Raw genomic sequence first — 18,480 nt, forward strand, 5'->3', positions numbered from 1 at the left:
AAATAATATCAGTTACTGCAATAGGATTCCAGTTTGGAATTTTCACACATCATGCCTTTCATCAAAATGAATTGTGGCACTGAAGATTCGCTCACCTTCTTTATGATGCCTTGCCTAAGGTGAGGAAGATGGTTTCTGGAATGCCCGAGGTTCAAGCAAATCATGATTGGGTTTGTTGTGGATGTGCAAGTGGAAAGAAGTTGAAGGGACCATTCCCTTCAATCAGGAGCAGGATCAGTAGTATTCTTCGACTCATACATTCTGATCTATGTGGACCCATGCCAATGACATCTCTTGGTGGCTTTCTATACAACATAATCTTTGCAGATGACTTCTATTGCAAGACATGGTTATTCTTCTTGAAGCACAAGGATCGGTCATTTGATATGTTCAATGACTTTAAGGAACTAATAGAGAATCAAACAAGGAAGAGAATCCAAGTCTTCAGGTCTAATAATGGAGGAGAATCTATCTCAAATGAGTTCATTGACTTTTGCACGAAAGCTAGAATCTAGAAGGAAACTGTTGTACCTTACAAACCTTAACAAAATGGCATAGCTGAAAGTAAGAATAGGACAATCATGGAAGCTTCCCGAGCCATGTTCCATGATCAAAGGTTGTTGATGTTTCTATGGGGTGACGCTGCTAATACAATGGTTTATGTTCAAAATAGGACTCCTCATCAAGCCTTGGGTGATAAGACTCCCGAAAAAGTTTTCACAGGTATGAAGCTCGATGTTGCACATCTGAGGATCTTTCATTGCCCTGTGTACTTTCATGTACCAAAGGGCAAAAGGAAGAAGTTGGAAGCTTATGGAAAGAAAGGTACATTTGTTGGTTACTATAAAAATTATAAAGCTTATAGAATATATGTGCCTAGTCAAAGGAATATAGAGTTTAGCACAAATGTGACAGTTGATGGAGATGCTGCCCTTAGGAAAGCAAGGGACACTCACCACCCCCCCCCCCCCCTGCCCCGCCAATGTTGAGAGGAATGATGATTCCATGGATATTCTAGAAGGCCCTTTTGTGCCTGGGCCTGAGTCTAACATTGCTAACGATCCCACAGAACCCATGGACCCCTTTGATCCCCCTCCATGTGAGCCTCCTGCCAAGAAGAGACCATTTTGGCTCCGTGACACTCTACAGGATGTTGAGAGACATGTTGCTGCAAGAGAAACGTTCAAGGAAAGCAAGAAACCATGTTGAAATCAAGGATATGTTGTGGCTATGAGCAACATGATACAAGTTGAACCACACACTTTTGAAGAAGCAGTGAAAGAACAGGTATTGAAAGATGTTATGATCAAGGAATACGAATCTATCATGAATAATGATGTATGGGAAGTGGTTCCAAGGCTTGAAGAAAAGTCTATTGTGACTTCTAAATGGTTGTACAAGATTAAACATGACACAGATGGAAGTATCAAGAAATATAAGGTGAGGTTCGTGGCGCCTAGAAAGAGGAAGAGGACTACGATGATATATTTGCACCATTTGTCCACTATACTACTATCCGATCCATTGTTGCCCTTCTTGCTAGCCAAGGATGGGCTCTTAGCCAGATGGATGTAAACACCATGTTTCTACATGGCATACTCAAGGAAGAAGTACATGTTGAGCAACCACAAGGTTTTGAGGAGCAGGACAAGAAGACTCATGCGTGCAGTCTGAAGAAAGCATTGCATGGATTGAAACAAACCCCCAAGGCTTGGTATTCCCGCAATGATAGCTACCTAATGAAGCTTGGATTCACAAGGAGCAATGTCGATCCAAACCTCTACTTCAAAATTGTCCAACATATGCCCCTGATTTTTGTATTATATGTTGATGACTTATTCTAGACAGGTGGAGAATCTCTGATTCTCTATGTAAGAGAGAGCTAAGCTCTGAATTTGAGATGAAAGACCTTGGAATGATGCACTACTTCATGGGCTTAGAGGTGTGGTATAAACTGTAATATTCCTAATTAGCCATGGCTAATTGGAATATTCGATTTTGCTCAATTTTGCCTTCTATAGTTATTTATAAATAAAAAGGTGAGGAAAGGGGGACATAACTCACTTTTTGAATAAAGTCAATCCCTAGTAGCACAACGTTGTAGCTTAAAAAGGGAGCCAAAGGGGCCAAGGGACCACGTAGAGAAGGGGGCCCACATAGACACTTGGAGGGATTGCGCAAATGGAGAAGGAGCACGTGGCAAGAGAGAGGCTACGTTGGAGGAGGTGGGTTTTAGGGTTTTGAGAGAGGCCAACGCTATAAAGGAGAGAGGAGCCTCCTCATTTGGGTATTGGATTATGTTGCATTTGAGCTAGTCACTTCGACTTAGAGCAAGCTGGCTGTTTAGCCTTTTTGCAGCACTGTTTAGTGCATCGAGTGTCTCCGTTTGGAGATCTCACCCTTAGCCCCGGGGGACTTCGAGTGCCTGCTCGGGCAAGGTAGTTTCATCAGTATTTTGCAGGAGGAGTGATCTCTGGAGTTGAGGAGGAACTGAGCATTTTGATGACTGCGCAGTCTTGAGAAGGGAGGACGCAGTCTCTTTTGGTAGGAGCTCCAGATTAGGCTTATGTGGAGGGGATTTGAGCTTGGAGATTGAGCAAGGGATCAGCCCTTGCATATTGGAGGATTTTGGCAGAGTTTCGGGTAGAGTTTTGGAGGATTCTCATCAGAGGCAGCGCAAAGCCTTGAGGGATAGCGTAGATCCTCAAGGGGGTGATTTTCAAGGGTTAGCTATTTCAGAAAAGCTTTCTGGGATTTTCTGGGTTTATTGAGCAGAGGTTGATTCCAGAGTTTCAGCATTGTTTGAGGGGGGTAATAGCCCCAAATCCTCACTTGATTCCAGCAGTAGCAGTAGCACAGCAATTCTCTGGCAGCTTGGATGCAGTTCAGAGAGAGGCCATTTCCTTACCATTCTGAGTGTATTTCTTCACTTGCCTTGTGCAAGTCGAGGTGCTATCTTTCTGATCATCTCTTGTACTCTTTCCATTACTCAGCATAATAAAATGGTTTAAAATTTCTCTCTGCATTTCTCGAGTATCTGCTTATATTCCATGTATACATTATTGTATGTTGCACTGCTGTTATTTTTTTTATCTCTTGGAGCTCCCTGGCTACTATACCACTTGTGTGTTTTTCTCCTATACTCTTAGACAGAGTCTGGAAAGGGCCAGGTAGCCTCCAGATCTCATCCTCTTTTTAGAGGCGACATATCTGGTAAACGCCCTCCCAGTCCATCTCTGGTTGGAGTTTGCTTGTGTTTGAGGGATACCCGTGATAAGGGATATTACAGAAACCTGGTGAAATTTTTCTTTCGCAATGGAAATATGTTGTGAAACTGCTGGAAAGATTTGGTATGGTGGAATGTAAGTCCATGGTCACACCGATGAAGATGAACTTCAAGAAGTTATGTGGAGAAGTTGTAGGACCTAACTTGGCAAATCCCTCTAAGTAGCAATAGTTGATTGGAGCATTGATGTTCCTTGTAAACACTCGACCAAACATATTTTTGCAGTTAACACTCTGAGTCAGTTTATGACTGAGCCTCTACACGCACACTGGGTCACTGACTCACTGCTAAGAATGTGCTGAGATACCTTCACGGGACTATTAATCTTGGATTGAGATATATTGCCAGAGATGTGAGACAACATGGATACACTGATGCTAACTGGGCCAGAAATGTTATTGACAGAAAGAGCACATCAGGGTGTTGTTTTAGCCTTAGATCTACCCTGATATCTTGGATGGGTAGGAAGCAGAAGTTCATTGCCCTTAGCACAACTAAGGCTATGTATATTGCTGCTAGCATTGCTATCTATGAGGCAATATGGTTGAAGAAGCTCTTTGGAGAATTGTTTGAGCAGGTTCTGGATATAACAGTGATATATTGTGACAACAAGAGTGGGATCCGACTAGCAGAGAATCTCGTGTTCCACGACAAGTCCAAGCATATTGAGATTAGACTTTCTCAATATACAGGTCAAATTTTGAGTTTGGCCTTGGCTAGATGGGTGGCAATCCCTACAAGCCCAACTTGTGGGTAGGATGCATATTGGGGTATACAGGTCAAAATTTCTCAGATAGGGTTTCTACAGGTCAAAGTTTGAGTTTGCCCATAATTTTACGAACAAATTTTTAGGAATGTGTTGACCAATTTTGACTGAAAGGAAGTCGAGTTCTTTGCAACCTTGACTGAAATTTTTTGGGCACTCTGACTCTTGAACGTTGACTAGTTAGGGTAGATTTGACTATTGTAGACTTTGACCAAAAATTGTAGATATGATTTTTTACCAGATTTGACTTTTAGGCTCATCTTTGATTGGGTATTTGATGGTTGGTTCGGATAGTCAAGGCTTTGATCTTTGACTCGTTGTTGATGTACTTGGACTATGTATCTCTCTATTGAACATTCAATGACAATCTAATAGAAGAAGAATTTGAAAAGGGATTTTCCCCTTGTCAGGCTTTTCCCTGGTTTTTACCAAACTATTATGTCTCTATTGTTCTTGGTTGTCTTCTATTGTGCATTTGTTTAATGTTCTATCTACAATTGCTTATTGTTGTTGGAAGACCGAACTTACAATGGAAATTGATTTCTAATTGAAGAAGAGTTGTTATAAGTGATTGTGTCAAGCATAGAACACTAGATATTAACATTTCAATCTCCTATAGGTAGGTTGGAAATCTAGTGCTTGCAGCACAATTTCAGGGAAGTGATTTTTAGGGAATCTGAGACACAATTTCAGTGATGTGATTTTTTGGGAATCCGAGGGTCCAAACATCAAGCTCAAGGTCTAGGCTACCTATGCTCCAAGTTTGGTTGGCATCCGCCCCAGTTTCATCCATAAAATCTCTTGCCCTTAGTGCTACTCCAAGAGGAAAAACCTAGGTCTTTCTCTCTCACCTTGGGGGCTTCTCTAAGAGTTGTATGAGCTTAGTATTCATTAGAATAAATCATAAGAAGCCCTTTCTTCTCTCGGGTTATGACCTTGTGAAAACCTATTACCATCGAGAAACATCAAAACCCTAGGTCTTGTGCCTTCTTTTCTAGGGTTTTTATTAGAGAGAGGCTTGCTTCTTTGAAGCTCCATACCTTTATTGAGCCTCTCTTTCGAATGAGCTCTAGCTTGATCAGTCTGTGCCCTATACCTAGCATATCTATTCTAAGTGATCTCCCTTTTACTAGAACTCCTCCCATTGGTGAAAGTCCGTAAAGAGTAGGGGAATTTTGGTTGTGGTGATAGTGGGCCATTGTGCCATTGTTACCATTTGGTCTAGCTCTCTGACCCATAGGTTTTCCCTCCCTAGGGGCTGCTAGATTGTGTTGTAACAGTCCATTCTCATCTTGCCCTATTTCTAATCCATGTCAGCTTTTGCATAAAGGTCACCTAAAGAGCCAATTGTTGTGATAATATGGCCTAGTTTTCAGAAAGAACAGTGAACTTTTGTATTTAAACAATCATGCTATATGCAATCAGAATCAAGCTCACCAAGAAACATAAGTGACTTTCTATGCCAGCCATTGAAATCAAAATTCATTACTTATAACAAGATTATCGTAACCATGATGTCTTAAAATTTAATAAGGTTATAGAAGCATTTATATGTTACTCTAAGGTCAACCATTTAGAAGTTGGTTTATGGCAAGATTATTACAGTCATCTCAAGAGTTGTAATATGATACGTATGACAACAACAAGATAGTTGTAAATGCAATCAAAGTGAGAAAAATTCAAAAATCCTTAATAGGGGGTCAATAGATAAGTTGGCTGCTACCTCTTTGAGCATTAAATGAGATTAGGGAAGGCAAAACCTGTAATGTACCTAGGGGGATCACAGTAGTTGGTGGGTAAGAAACAGGCCCATTAGGTAGTTAGATGGAATAATATAATAATGAGGGATAGTTGGCATAGATCCCAAGGACACTTATAAGAAAGTATATATACATGAGTATTGTTGTATCAAAATGTTAAAAATTGTATTGTAACAAGAATGGCTTGTGGAAGGATTTTTTCCATGAGTAAATGAAGGCCTTAAGAATTCTCTCTATATTCTTGTCTGGATGTGTTTGGTTATTCTGAAGTTAAGGATTTTATCTTTCATCCATCCAAGATCACTAGAAAATCTATGCAATTACCATGGGACTGCTCCTGGTAAGGAAAACTGGAATTTAATTTTTCAGATTTTCACTATTAAAATGGACGATGGTGAAAGTTGATCATAGCATGGCTGCAATTATATTTGCAAGAATTCTCAAGAATCTAATTTGAGAATCAATTTCCAAAGACACAAACCTAATCTAATTGCAGCTTGATCAAACCTAACTATGAGAAGTCCAAGTTACAGGTCATTCAGCAATGCTAAAAACAGTACAGAAATAAGAAACAAATGGTTTATCTTACCCACACAAGTTAATTCCTTTACAAGTTAGTTAATGATGTGTTGTGTTGAGTTTTACAGTACTACTTACGTATAGAAAAGGACATCGTGATTCACCAGGGAGAATAAATTATTATCTATATATGATTTCATTATATCAGTCAAGATTTGGAAAGATATATATTTTTTACCTCTTTCAAGTCGTCAGTGCTGACTAGACTATGTCCAAATTTCTCCAAAGAAACACTGTTCTTATCCTTGGACCCCTGGTCAGAAGTGGTGATTGAACATGATTCAACAAGCATTCTATGCACTATTATGTCTGCATATCGTCGAATTGGAGATGTGAAATGCGTGTAGAACCTACATAGAAAATGCTTATTAGCAAAAAACTCAAATTGAGGACAAGTTCTGACAATAAAATAAAATAAAAAGAAACCATGAAGAAGAATAGAAACAACACATTTTAAAATTATGAAATGGTGGCATTACAATCAAATCTGTTGAAAACAAATGCATTAAAAATAGGCATTATGCCCAAGAGTATAATTTTTTTAAATCTTTGAAATGATATATGGTCTTCCACCATTTTAATCATAATGTGGACAATGAGGACCAATAAGATCATTACTTGGATAAAAGGCCCAACAACACTAGAGTATTTTGCTAAATAATCCTACCTGAAGACTTAAACTCATAGACTGTAACTATACAAGTACTTCATTTCTAAATTTTGCACAATAGTGCAGGGCCCATATGGAATAAAATGTTCTTGGAGCATCCCTAGAGCCCTTCCTTGGCCATCCAGCACTACCCACGATATTACTTTGCCTTATAAACCATTTGAGGCTGAATCTAAAGTTTAAACTCCAACGTCAATAAATTACAGAATTCATATATAAATTTTAAAATATAAAATAGCAGTGGAAATAATCTTAAATTTGTTAAAGGGTCTGAAACTCTGGATGAGATTATCAATGTGCAGCGTTCTCCACTAATCAAGACAGGTCTGGGATATAATGGAGAAGCATCTCAAGCATCCACCTCCAAAAGTTATCTCGATGCAGCAAGGAGGAGCGAGCAAAGGACCAATAGAAATCATCAGGTAAATCAGGGACAATTTACCTCAAGAACGAACAAAGACTATCAAGAAAATCGGGGGCAAGCTACCTTAAGGACAAACAGAAGCTACAACCAGCCACAGGTAAAATCTTCCCAATTTGCCTCAAGAATGGATGTCAGTAGAAACTACAATCGATTGGTTGATAGATTTGATAATCGCAGGAGTTTCTTCAATGGCCAATGTTTCTCTTGCCATAACTTTGGTCATAAAGCAGCTCAATGTGTTGCCTATAAGACAATCATGACTAGAGAAGCTCAAAAACAAAGAAGCATGACTGGAATCACGAAAAGGACCTATAACAACTTTTCCGCCCTTCAAAGTGAAATTGAATGTTCTATTTGTAATAACTTCGGTCATGAAGAGTCTGAATGCAGGAGCAGGTTTCGGAAGACAACTCAGAAGGAACAAACCTCAAATGCCAGAACATGGAGAATGAAGGAACCACAACCAGAAAGATGTGGGATAGCTTTATATGCAGACGGACAGGAAAATCAATGGTACATCAACAGTGGATGTTCGAAGCATATGACAGGTGATAAAGAGAAACTTCAATCATATAGTGCTTTAGAAAAAGGAAAGAAAGTTTCTTTTGGAAATGATACCCCTGCAGTCATAAAAGGAAAAGGCACTGTTCAGTTGAAAGAGAAAGTCAAGGCTGGAAATGTTTTGTATGTTGATGGCTTGAAGCATAATCTACTGAGTGTCAGTCAGATGTGCGATCAAGGAACTGAGGTAATATTTCGATCAAATGGATGTAGTGTTCGTGATCTTGATACAGGAAAAATAGTGATCAAAGGCATAAGAACTCCAAATAATTTATACATATTTGAAGAAGGACAACAACAATGCTATTTGAGCAAGAATGATGAACACTGGTTATGGCACCGGAGGTTGGGGCATCTAAGCTTTTCACAGATAAGGAAAGCATGCAAATACCAGGCAGTTCGTGGTCTTCCAGACATCAGAATTCCAGACAATACAATATGCAAATCATGTCAGTTTGGTAAGAAAACCAGAACTAACTTCCCTGAGAAGGAAGGATCAGCTAGCAGGCCTCTTGAACTAGTCCATACAGATGTATGTGGACCATCTAGGAAAAGGTCACCTCGAGGAGAAGAATACTTTATATTATTCGTTGACAACTTCTCCAGGATGGTTTGGATAAGACTTATGAAGCATAAAGACGAAGCCTTCGAAAAATTCAAATCTTTCAAAGCCTTGGTTGAAAACGAATCAGATCACAAAATTAAGTGCCTCAGTTCTGATAGAGGTGGGGAGTTTACCTCAAATGAATTTTTCGATTTTTGTGAAGAACATGGAATAAGAAGGGAATTCTCTACAGCGAGGACTCCTCAGCAAAATGGAGTAGTGGAAAGGATGAACAGAACGGTTCAACAAATGGCTCGTGCAATGCTTGATGAATCTGGAACTCCCGCAACCTTCTGGGGTGAAGCTGCATTTGCTGCGGTCATTATTCTCAACAAAACAAATGTCCAGGTGAACAGCACTCAAACTCCTCATGAGCTCTGGTATGGTGAGACTCCTTCGGTAAAACATTTCAAAATCTTTGGAAGCAAATGTTATATTAAGAATAATGATGAACATCTTGGCAAGTTTGAACCTAGAGCAGATGAAGGGATTCTCCTTGGTTATTCTCCTCACAGCAAAGCATATAAGTGTTACAACAAAAGACTTGGAAGAATAGTTGACAGCATTGATGTGGTGGTTGATGAAGAAGGAAACATTCCTAAGCAAGTAAATTATGAAAATATCGAAGAAGATGAAGATCATCCTTCAAATCAGACTGATGATGAAGAAGAACCTCAAGAGGCACCAGAGGAACAGATAAGGATAGAAGAGAAGACTCCATCCAGGTATGTTCAAAAGAATCATCCAGAATCTCAAATCTTGGGGCAAAAGGAGGCAGGTGTACAAACAAGAACAACAATTGCAGAAGCTTCAAGCTATTTGGCATTGCTCTCCTCCACTGAACCACAAAATGTAAGAGAGGCATGCAAAGATGAATGTTGGGTCAAGGCAATGGATGAAGAACTTGAGCAGATCAAAAGAACAACACTTGGGAGTTGGTTCCTAGACCAAAAGATAAGAATGTCATAGGGACAAAATGGATCTTCAAAAATAAGTTGAATGAAAATGGGGAAGTAATTAGAAACAAGGCCAGACTTGTTTGTAAAGGGTATGCTCAACAAGAAGGAATAGACTTTGAAGAAACTTTTGCTCCCGTTGCTAGACTTGAAGCAATCCGAATGTTCCTTGCTCTCTCAAGCTTTCAGAAGTTCAAAGTATTACAAATGGACGTGAAATCAGCCTTTCTGGATGGAGACTTAGAAGAAGAAATGTACATTGGGCAACCAGATGGTTTATTTTTGGGAATGATCCAAATCTTGTATGCAGACTAAAAAAGACTCTTTATGGTCTTAAACAGGCTCTAAGGGCTTGGTACTATCGTTTGGACAAATATCTTCATCAACAAGGCTTTTCAAAGGGATCAGCAGATAGCAATCTTTATATAAAAATTGAAAATGACAAATTGCTAATACTTGTTGTGTATGTAGATGATATTATCTTTGGCAGCAATGAAGAAACTATGAGTCAAAACTTTGCCTTGGTGACACAGAAAGAATTCGAAATGTCATTACTTGGAGAGCTGACATATTTTCTTGGTCTACAAATCCAACAAAATGAAGGCGGTATCTTTTTGTCTCAAACCAAGTACCTCAAGCAGATTTTGAAGAAGTATGGCATGGAAGATTCAAAACCAGTATGTACCCCTATGGTTACAGGATGCACCTCAGTGCAAATGATGAATCAGCAGCAGTACATCAACCATCCTATAGATCCATGATTATAAGTCTACTTTATTTGACAGGTACCCGACCAGACATCATGCATGCAGTAGGAATAGTTGGAAGATTTCAAGAAAATCCCAAGGAAACTCATCTTCAGGCAGTTAAAAAAATCTTCAAGTACCTTCAAGGAACTCAAAACTATGGCTTATGGTATCCTAGAGATACAGATCTCACACTTCATGCTTATACAGATGCAGATTGGGCCGAAAGCGTGGATGACAGGAAGAGCACAAGTGGTGGTGCATTCTTTATGGGTTCCAGATTAGTATCTTGGTTCAGCAAGAAACAAAGTTTGATTGCTTTACCTACAGCTGAAGCGGAATATGTGGTTGCTGCATCTTGCTGCACTCAACTCCTTTGGATGATGCAAACCTTGCAGGATTTTCAAATCACTTGTACACCACCTATCTCCATCTTATGTGATAATACAAGTGCTATCAGCATTTCAAAGAACCCAGTCATGCATTCAAAGACCAAGCATATACCTATCAAATATCATTTTCTTCAGGGACAAGTGCTTGAACAAAAGGTCAAGTTAGAGTATGTTCCTTCTAAGGAACAAGTTGCTGATATACTCACCAAACCACTGCCCAGGGAGACCTTTGAATACCTCAGGCAAAAGCTGGGGGTAGTTGATGCATCATCTTGTTGTTGAATCTCATCTGTTTCAGAGATTGTTGGTTGTACGCGAGTTTCATATGGGGTATACGCGTACATTTGCTGGGTTATGGATTGGTCGAAGATCGAATGGCACAGGTTCAGGGGGAGCATATATTCTTCTAATAATGCATTGTTGGCATTATGGTAGAAGATCTTGGAGGAGAAAGTACAGAAGGAGAACATGGATGTTGATCTGAATATTGCTACTAATATGTCTCTATCTCTTTTGTCAAGGTCATGTATGGTGTATGGTAGATTATGGTTCTTCTTGAAGAATTTTTCTTTTGCAGATCTAGTCTATAGTCAGGGGGACGTGATCAGCAGAGCAGGGACTTCAGCATGTTCTCAGGGGGATCATAACCCTTTTCCCTTGATGTCAAAGGGGGAGAATGACTTTGAGGATCTTGAGGTTGCCATCAAGTCCAAAGGGGGAGATTGTTGGCATTATGATTCAGGTTTGGCGCTATGGCACAGGTGTTGTACTTGATGGCAACTCACTCAAGTGGCAAATCTCTGTTCAGGCTCTCAAAATGATGGAAAATAATGGGTTCGCAGGTACACTGTTCAAAAGGTGTGGGCCTGCAGGCACGCCGTTCACAAAGTGCGATCATGTCCGCAGGTTATCCAAACAGAAGGTGCGGACCCCAGTTCACTCACTCCAATGCAAAGAAGCACGCACACATGGGAATTCTTATGTTTGGCCCATGGTATTTAGCCCGACGTTCATGATTCTATGGTTTTGGTCCGTGGTATAGGATCTAAATTATTGAACCCGGTTTGGATCCCTTGTATTGGTTTTCGATGGTTTTGTCCCATGGTTTGAATAAGGGCTTGCCTATAAAAAGGAAAGGAGATCTCTTGGCTAGTCACTTGTGAAATTTGAATATCTTAAAATCTGAAATTTTGGGTGATCGGTTTGAAAAGCTAGATCTAAATCAAGGTGAAATTTAAGGCGAATCTATTGATAGGTCGTGATCTCTCGGGCGCATGATCAGATTTGTGGATCTGACTGTCTGTGGCACATTGGAATATTGTTAATTTGGCTCTATTCAGAGGTTCGCAGGCGATCCACAGCGCAGGTGCCGGGGTCCGCAGCGCAGCAGAAGGCGCAGGTGCGGGGGTCCATAGCGAAGCAGAAGGCGCTGGTGCAGAGGTACGCAGCGCAACAGAAAGCACAGTGTGGAGGTACGCAGAGGAACAAAAGGACCAGGTGCGGAGGTACACTGTCAGGCAGACAGTGCAGGTGCGGATCTGCGCAGAGGTACGCAGTGCAGCAGAAGGAGTAGGTGCGGAGGTACACAGAGCAGAAGAAGGACCAGGTGCGGATCTACGCAGTTTAGACACAGAAGAGCTGCGGATATTCGCAAGTTTCTATTGGTGAAGTTGCAGACTTTTCTTGAAATATTTGTTGGCTGCCTTTTATCTATTGCTGAAAAGTTTTGGGTTTAGATTACTGGTATTGTTGTTCTGGTTACTGCATTCTGAGAAGTTATTGGTTGATTGAAAAAGGAGATTGGTTGATTCACATGTACTTGATGATTATTTGATGTTTATGGATCCAGTTTGAAAATTTATGAAAAGTGGTCCTTGGAAGAAAAGAAGTAGGTCAGCTAGTACAAGAGCTAAGGGGGTTGTAGCTCCCTTCCAGGAGAGACTGGAAAACGAGAGAGGGTTGTAGCTCTCGGCAGGTTGCAGCCTGCGTACTGATAAAGGACTGCACCAGTACAAAATCATTGTAAAAGAAGTTTCTAATTGAAAGAAGATAGACACATATTGCAGCAGGTGGTTTTCACCCACATTGGGTTTCCACCTTATATCTGGTGTTCTTTGGTGTGATTATTTGTTTTTCTTGTTCTTGCTCATTATTATATGGTACTGACATACAAACTAATGATCAATATCTGAAGAATAAATTAAAGTATAAATCTGGAAGATATATTGAAAAGAATTTGATAATACTGATTCACCCCCCCCCCTCTCAGTATTATTTCCAACAGCTACTCCATTCTTCTTCGAATTGTACGGAGTTGTCCACTTTCTTCTGATGCCCTCCTTAGCTCAAAAATTGATGAAGTCCTTATCGATATACTCTCCACCATTATCTGAGCACAAAACTTTTATTTTCTTCCCAGTCAGATTCTCCACTAGAGCCCTGAACTCTTTGAATCAACAGAAAACCTCGTCCTTGCTTTTCAGAACAAAAATCCAAGTTTTCCTTGAGTGGTCATCAATGAAGGTAAATAAATACTCGACACCACTAGGAGATTTGGTGGACATAGGTTTGCAGATATCTGAGTGTATCAATCCTAATACACTCATGGCCCTGTGTTTACTCCTAGGAAATGTTGCCTTGGCATACTTTCCTCGACCACATCCTATACATACATCATCTTGTTCCATACTAAGATCCAGAACTCCTGTTACAGTGCTCCTGAGAATTCTCAGAGCCCCATGGTGCAAGTGTCCCATTCTTATGTGCCATAGTTCATCCAAGTCCTTGTCTCCATGACTGCCTATTAGTGTCATTGGTGATTCTAGTTGTAAACTGTACAACCTGTTACTTCTGATCCCGGTCTGCACTTTCTTTTTCTAGCTTGGGTGTTTGACGTATACCTTCTCCTTGATGAAGTAGACGTCATAGCCCTTGCCTTGAAGTTGCAACAAGGAAAGTAAGTTCATCCCCAATCCTGGTACATGCAGCACATTTGTAGCACAGAACCGTTCTCCTGATTCTGTTTGAAAAGCTATGGTACCCTTCCTTACTGGAGTACACTTTGCCTTGTTCCCCATGGTGGTCTGAAAGTTCATCTTCTCTTCTCGATACTCTGAGAAACATTCCCTGATTCTCGTCATATGCCAAGAGGCTCCACTGTCTATATACCATACTTCTGATGATGCAGAACTAGTCATATAAGCCACTTCTTCTTCCATCCTGGAAGCCAACATGGAGAAATCAAAATCTCTTATGCAATTTTCTGAAAATCTGTGTGAGTCCCATGACGTGGATGCCTCTACATCATGATCTCATCCCATAACTGATTTTCCCTTCCTGTCTTTGATTACTTGCTCTGATACCATGTGAAAATTCTATCACTGCAATATCTGATTTACTTTGCCTACTTATTTCCAATAAGTTATTTATGAAATTCCTTCAATAAACATTAAAATAAATTTTACTGCAGATATCACACCATAATATAGAAACAAACACATGCACAAGAATCAACACATCGACATAGATATTTTTGGACAACAGTCCCCAGAAAAACCCAATGTGGGAAAACCGTTGTAGCAAGGGAGGATTTTATTATTCAGCAATTCTTCAGTACAACAGGGTGCCAAACTAGCTTACCCAACAAAGAGAAAAATTCTCCAGCACTTCTTCCAGTGCCAGCGTAAGCCCTCGCTGACCTTTGCATAGCTCCCAAACACTCTACATCAGCCCCTGCTTGTTTGTGTCAGCCCTAAGCCTCTCTGCATCACCCACGCATGCCCTCTAGTAATTGCGCAGTGTCCTGCTGCCTCTGTGTCTACCTGAAAGGCCCTGCATCTGCCTCTCTTGCCTCTGCGCTGGTCTTCTGTTGTTGATCCTGACTCTCTGTTTCGTACTTGTTGCCTCATGCTGCTCTCTAGACCACTAGTTCGAATTTCTCAACTAACCCCACTCCAAAAATCGAACTGACTGGTCTCTCTCAGTGTGTTCTCCAAGTGACCCTCAAGCCTCTTCTTATACTTTTCTCGTTGACAATTTAACGGCTAAGATTAGATCTAGCTTGATCCATGACTTTTGGACCATTCTAACCCAGTTTTATATTAATTCACATTAATATTTTATTTTCCCTAAGTTTAGACTTAGGGAATATATTAATTATTTTAATATCTCTCAAACTAGTTAGATTCTGCCCAAACCATTTCTAGGTCCTGGAGATCTCATGTGCTTTAGCCTCTCCACCAATTTTCATGGCTAGAGCACATCCGATGCTACCCCAAATCAACACATGTTTGGTTGTTGCCCAATGTGCCCTCCTTGGTTCCTCCATGAACTGACTGAGGGTGTTGACAGCGTAACAAATGCCAAGCCTGGTATTGACCAGATACATCAAGGACCCTATGAGCTGTCTGTATAAGGTGGGATCAACATCCTTGTCTTCTGATGCATCAATCTTCTTCCAGTTGGTGATCATTGGAGTAGCCATAGATCTACAGTCCTCCATCCTGAATCTCTTCAAGATTTCTGTGGCATATCTCCCTTGCCCAAGGAAGATCTCCCCCTTTTGTTGCCAAACTTCCAACCCTAAGAAATAATGCATTCGTCCCAAATCCTTCATATCGAATTTCGTGGCTAGATTCTTCTTGTAGTCCCTGATGAGCGTGGATGATCCTATCAGAAGGAGATCATCCACATACAAGACTAAAATTAGAGGCCCATTCTCTACAACCAGATAGTAGAGATTTGGATTTGTGTCACTCTTGACAAATCCCATTTTCTGCAAATAGCCATCGATTCAACCATACCATGCTCTAGGTACCTCTTTCATCCCATACAAGGCTTTCTTCAATCTGCATACATGAGACTTCTTCTCATATGCCTCAAACCCCACTGGTTGTTCAATGTATACCTCTTCTTTTATCACTCCATTCAGAAATGTCGTTTTGACATCCATCTTATGAATCTTCCACCCCATCTCTGCTGTAAGAGATATCATAGTTCTAATACATGTATATCTAGCTATCGGGGCGAAGGTCTCTTCGTAGTCAATTCCTGCATTCAGAGCATACCCCTTAGCCATAAACTTGGCTTTGTATTTCTCAACACTGTCGTCTACAGCGTATTTAATCTTGTAGATCCCTCTCGAACCTACCATTGATCTGTCTTGAGGCTTTGGCACTACATCCCAGACATCGTTCACCATTATGGAGTTGTACTCCTCTATCATCGCATCCAGCCAAACCTAATGTTGAGCTGCCTCCCGAAAACTGGCAAGCTCCCCATCCTGAGCTACTAATGCCTGATATCTAGTTGGTTGTTTTCGCTCCTGCTTATTGTTCCTTGGCGCACCGATGAAGTCCTCTGCATCTAGCAGAATCTGACGAAGTTCCCTGCTCATCTTCCTCTGCCAGTAGGTGCTTCTGTTATCTCCTCCTCATCCTGACATTCTTACTGATCCGAGGAAGAATTCTTCACTTCCATTGGTTGAAGAGGTTTGACCAACGACTCCTCTTTTGACTGCTACTCGGAAGGCATTTCTCGAGATTTTCTAAAAGCCATGTCCTCCATGAACTTCACATCTCGTTGAACTACTACCTTCCTGCTCCCTGGAATATAGATTCTGTACGCCTTAGCGCTTTCACTATATCCCACTAGATATCCTTTCTTTGTAGTTTGATCCAGCTTCTTCCTCTTTTCCTCGGGTACGCGGCAATATGCTAAGCTCCCAAATATCCTGAAATGACAAACTTCATGCGTCTTCCCTGTGAAAACTTTCTCTAGAGTAATCTTTCCCAACGCCCGATGAGGAGTCGTGTTCTGAACATATACTGTTGTGTTGCATGCTTCTGCCCACAGGAATTTTGGCATATCATGATCATACATCATGGCCCTAGCTGCTTCTACAATAGTCCTATTCTTCCTTTCTGCTACTCCATTCTGCTCTGGATTGTAAGCAGATGTCCACTCTCTTTTGATGCCCTCCTTAGTGCAAAAGTCAATGAAGTCCTTATCGACATACTCTCCACCATTATCTGAGCGCTTCCCAGTCAGATTCTCCACCAGAGCCTTGAACTCTTTGAATCGACAGAAAGCCTCGTCCTTGGTTTTCAGAAAATAAATCCAAGTTTTCCATGAGTGGTCATCAATGAAGCTAAGAAAGTACTCGGCACCACTAAGAGCTTTAGTGGACATAGGTCTGCAGATATCTGAGTGTATCAATCCTAGTACACTCTTAGCCATGTTCTTACTTCTAGGAAATGTTGCTTTAGCATACTTTCCCAAAGCACATCCTCTGCATACATCATCTCGTTTCGTACTAAGATCCGGAACTCATGTTATAGTGTTTCTGAGAATTCTCAAAGCCCCATGATGCAAATGTCCCATTCTTCTGTGCCATAGTTCGTTCAAATCCTTGTCTCCATGACTACCTATTAGTGCCATTGGTGATTCTAGTTGTAGTCTGTACAACCTGCTACTTTTGATCTTGATTTGCACTTTCTTTTTCCAGCTTGGGTGTTTGACGAATACTTTCTCCTTGATGAAGAAAACGTCATAGCCTTTGCCTTGAAGTTGCGACACAGAAAATAAATTCATCCCCAATCCTGGTACATGTAGCACATTGGTAGCACGGAACCGCTCTCCCGTTTCTGTTTCAAAAACTATGGTACCCCTCCCTACTAGAGTGCACTTTACCTTGTTCCCCATGGTGATCTGAAAGTTCATCCTCTCCTCCCAATAATCTGAGAAGCATTCCAGGATTCCCGTCATATGCCAAGAGGCTCCACTGTTTATATACCATACTTCTGATGATGCAAAGCTAATCACACAAGCCACTTCTTCTTCCAACCTGGAAGCCAACATAGAGAAATCGAAGTCACTGTCTCTTGTGCAATTTTCTGAAAATCTGTTCGAGTCTCCTGACATAGATGCCTCTCCATCATGGTCTCAACCCATAATTGATTTTCCCTTCCAGTCTCGGATTACTTTCTCTGATACCATGTGAAAATTCTATCACTACAACAACGGATTTATTTTAGCTACTTATTTGCCAATAAGTTATTTACAAAAAACCCTTCAGTAAACATTAAAATAAATTCTATTGCAAATATCACACCATAATACAGAAACAAACAAATGCACAAGAATCAACACATCAACTCAGATATTTTGGACAAATGTCCTCGGAAAAACCCAATGCGGGAAAACCAGTGCAGCATAGGAGGATTTTATTATTCAGCAATTCTTCAGTACAACTGGGTGTCAAACTGGCTTAGCCAACATTGAAGAAATTCTCCAGTACTTCTCCGAACCTCAACGTCGGGCTTATTGGCCTCTACACAATTCCCAAACCTACTTCGTCAACTCCTGCCTCTCTGCGTCAGCACTGGGCCTCTCTGCGTCACTCACGCAGGGCTTCCAGTGACTACGTAGTCTGTTTCCTCGGCATCTACCTGAGAGGCTCTGTGTCTGCCTCTTCAACCAATGCGTTGGTCTTCTGGTGTTGATCCCAACTCTCTATTCCGTACCCGCTGCCTCCTACTGCTCCCCGGACCATTAGTTCGAATTTCTTAGCTAACCCTGCTCCAGAAATCAAACTGACTGGTCTCCCCCAATGTGTTTTCCTACTGACCCTCAAGCCTCTTCTTATACTTTTCTTGTTGGTCCTTCAATAGCCGAGATTAAATCTCTAATCAAAGGCTAAGATTAGATTTGGCTTGATCCATGACTTTTGTAACCTT

At 40.9% G+C, this 18,480-nt stretch overlaps 1 protein-coding gene across 1 annotated transcript in view; it reads right to left on the reverse strand.

The window, feature by feature from the left end:
* Positions 1–18,480, reverse strand: part of LOC149220577 (uncharacterized) — a 529,656-nt gene that overhangs the window by 152,532 nt on the left and 358,644 nt on the right. The window contains exon 26 of the mRNA XM_089384824.1: positions 6,570–6,741. Coding sequence (XP_089240950.1) covers positions 6,570–6,741 — 172 coding nt within the window. The remainder of the gene's footprint in view (positions 1–6,569; positions 6,742–18,480) is intronic.

This window comes from Pinus tabuliformis, chromosome Q (genome assembly GCF_031772625.1).
Source record: "Pinus tabuliformis cultivar Carrire ecotype Pingquan chromosome Q, CPIR1, whole genome shotgun sequence".
NCBI lineage: Eukaryota > Viridiplantae > Streptophyta > Pinopsida > Pinales > Pinaceae > Pinus > Pinus tabuliformis.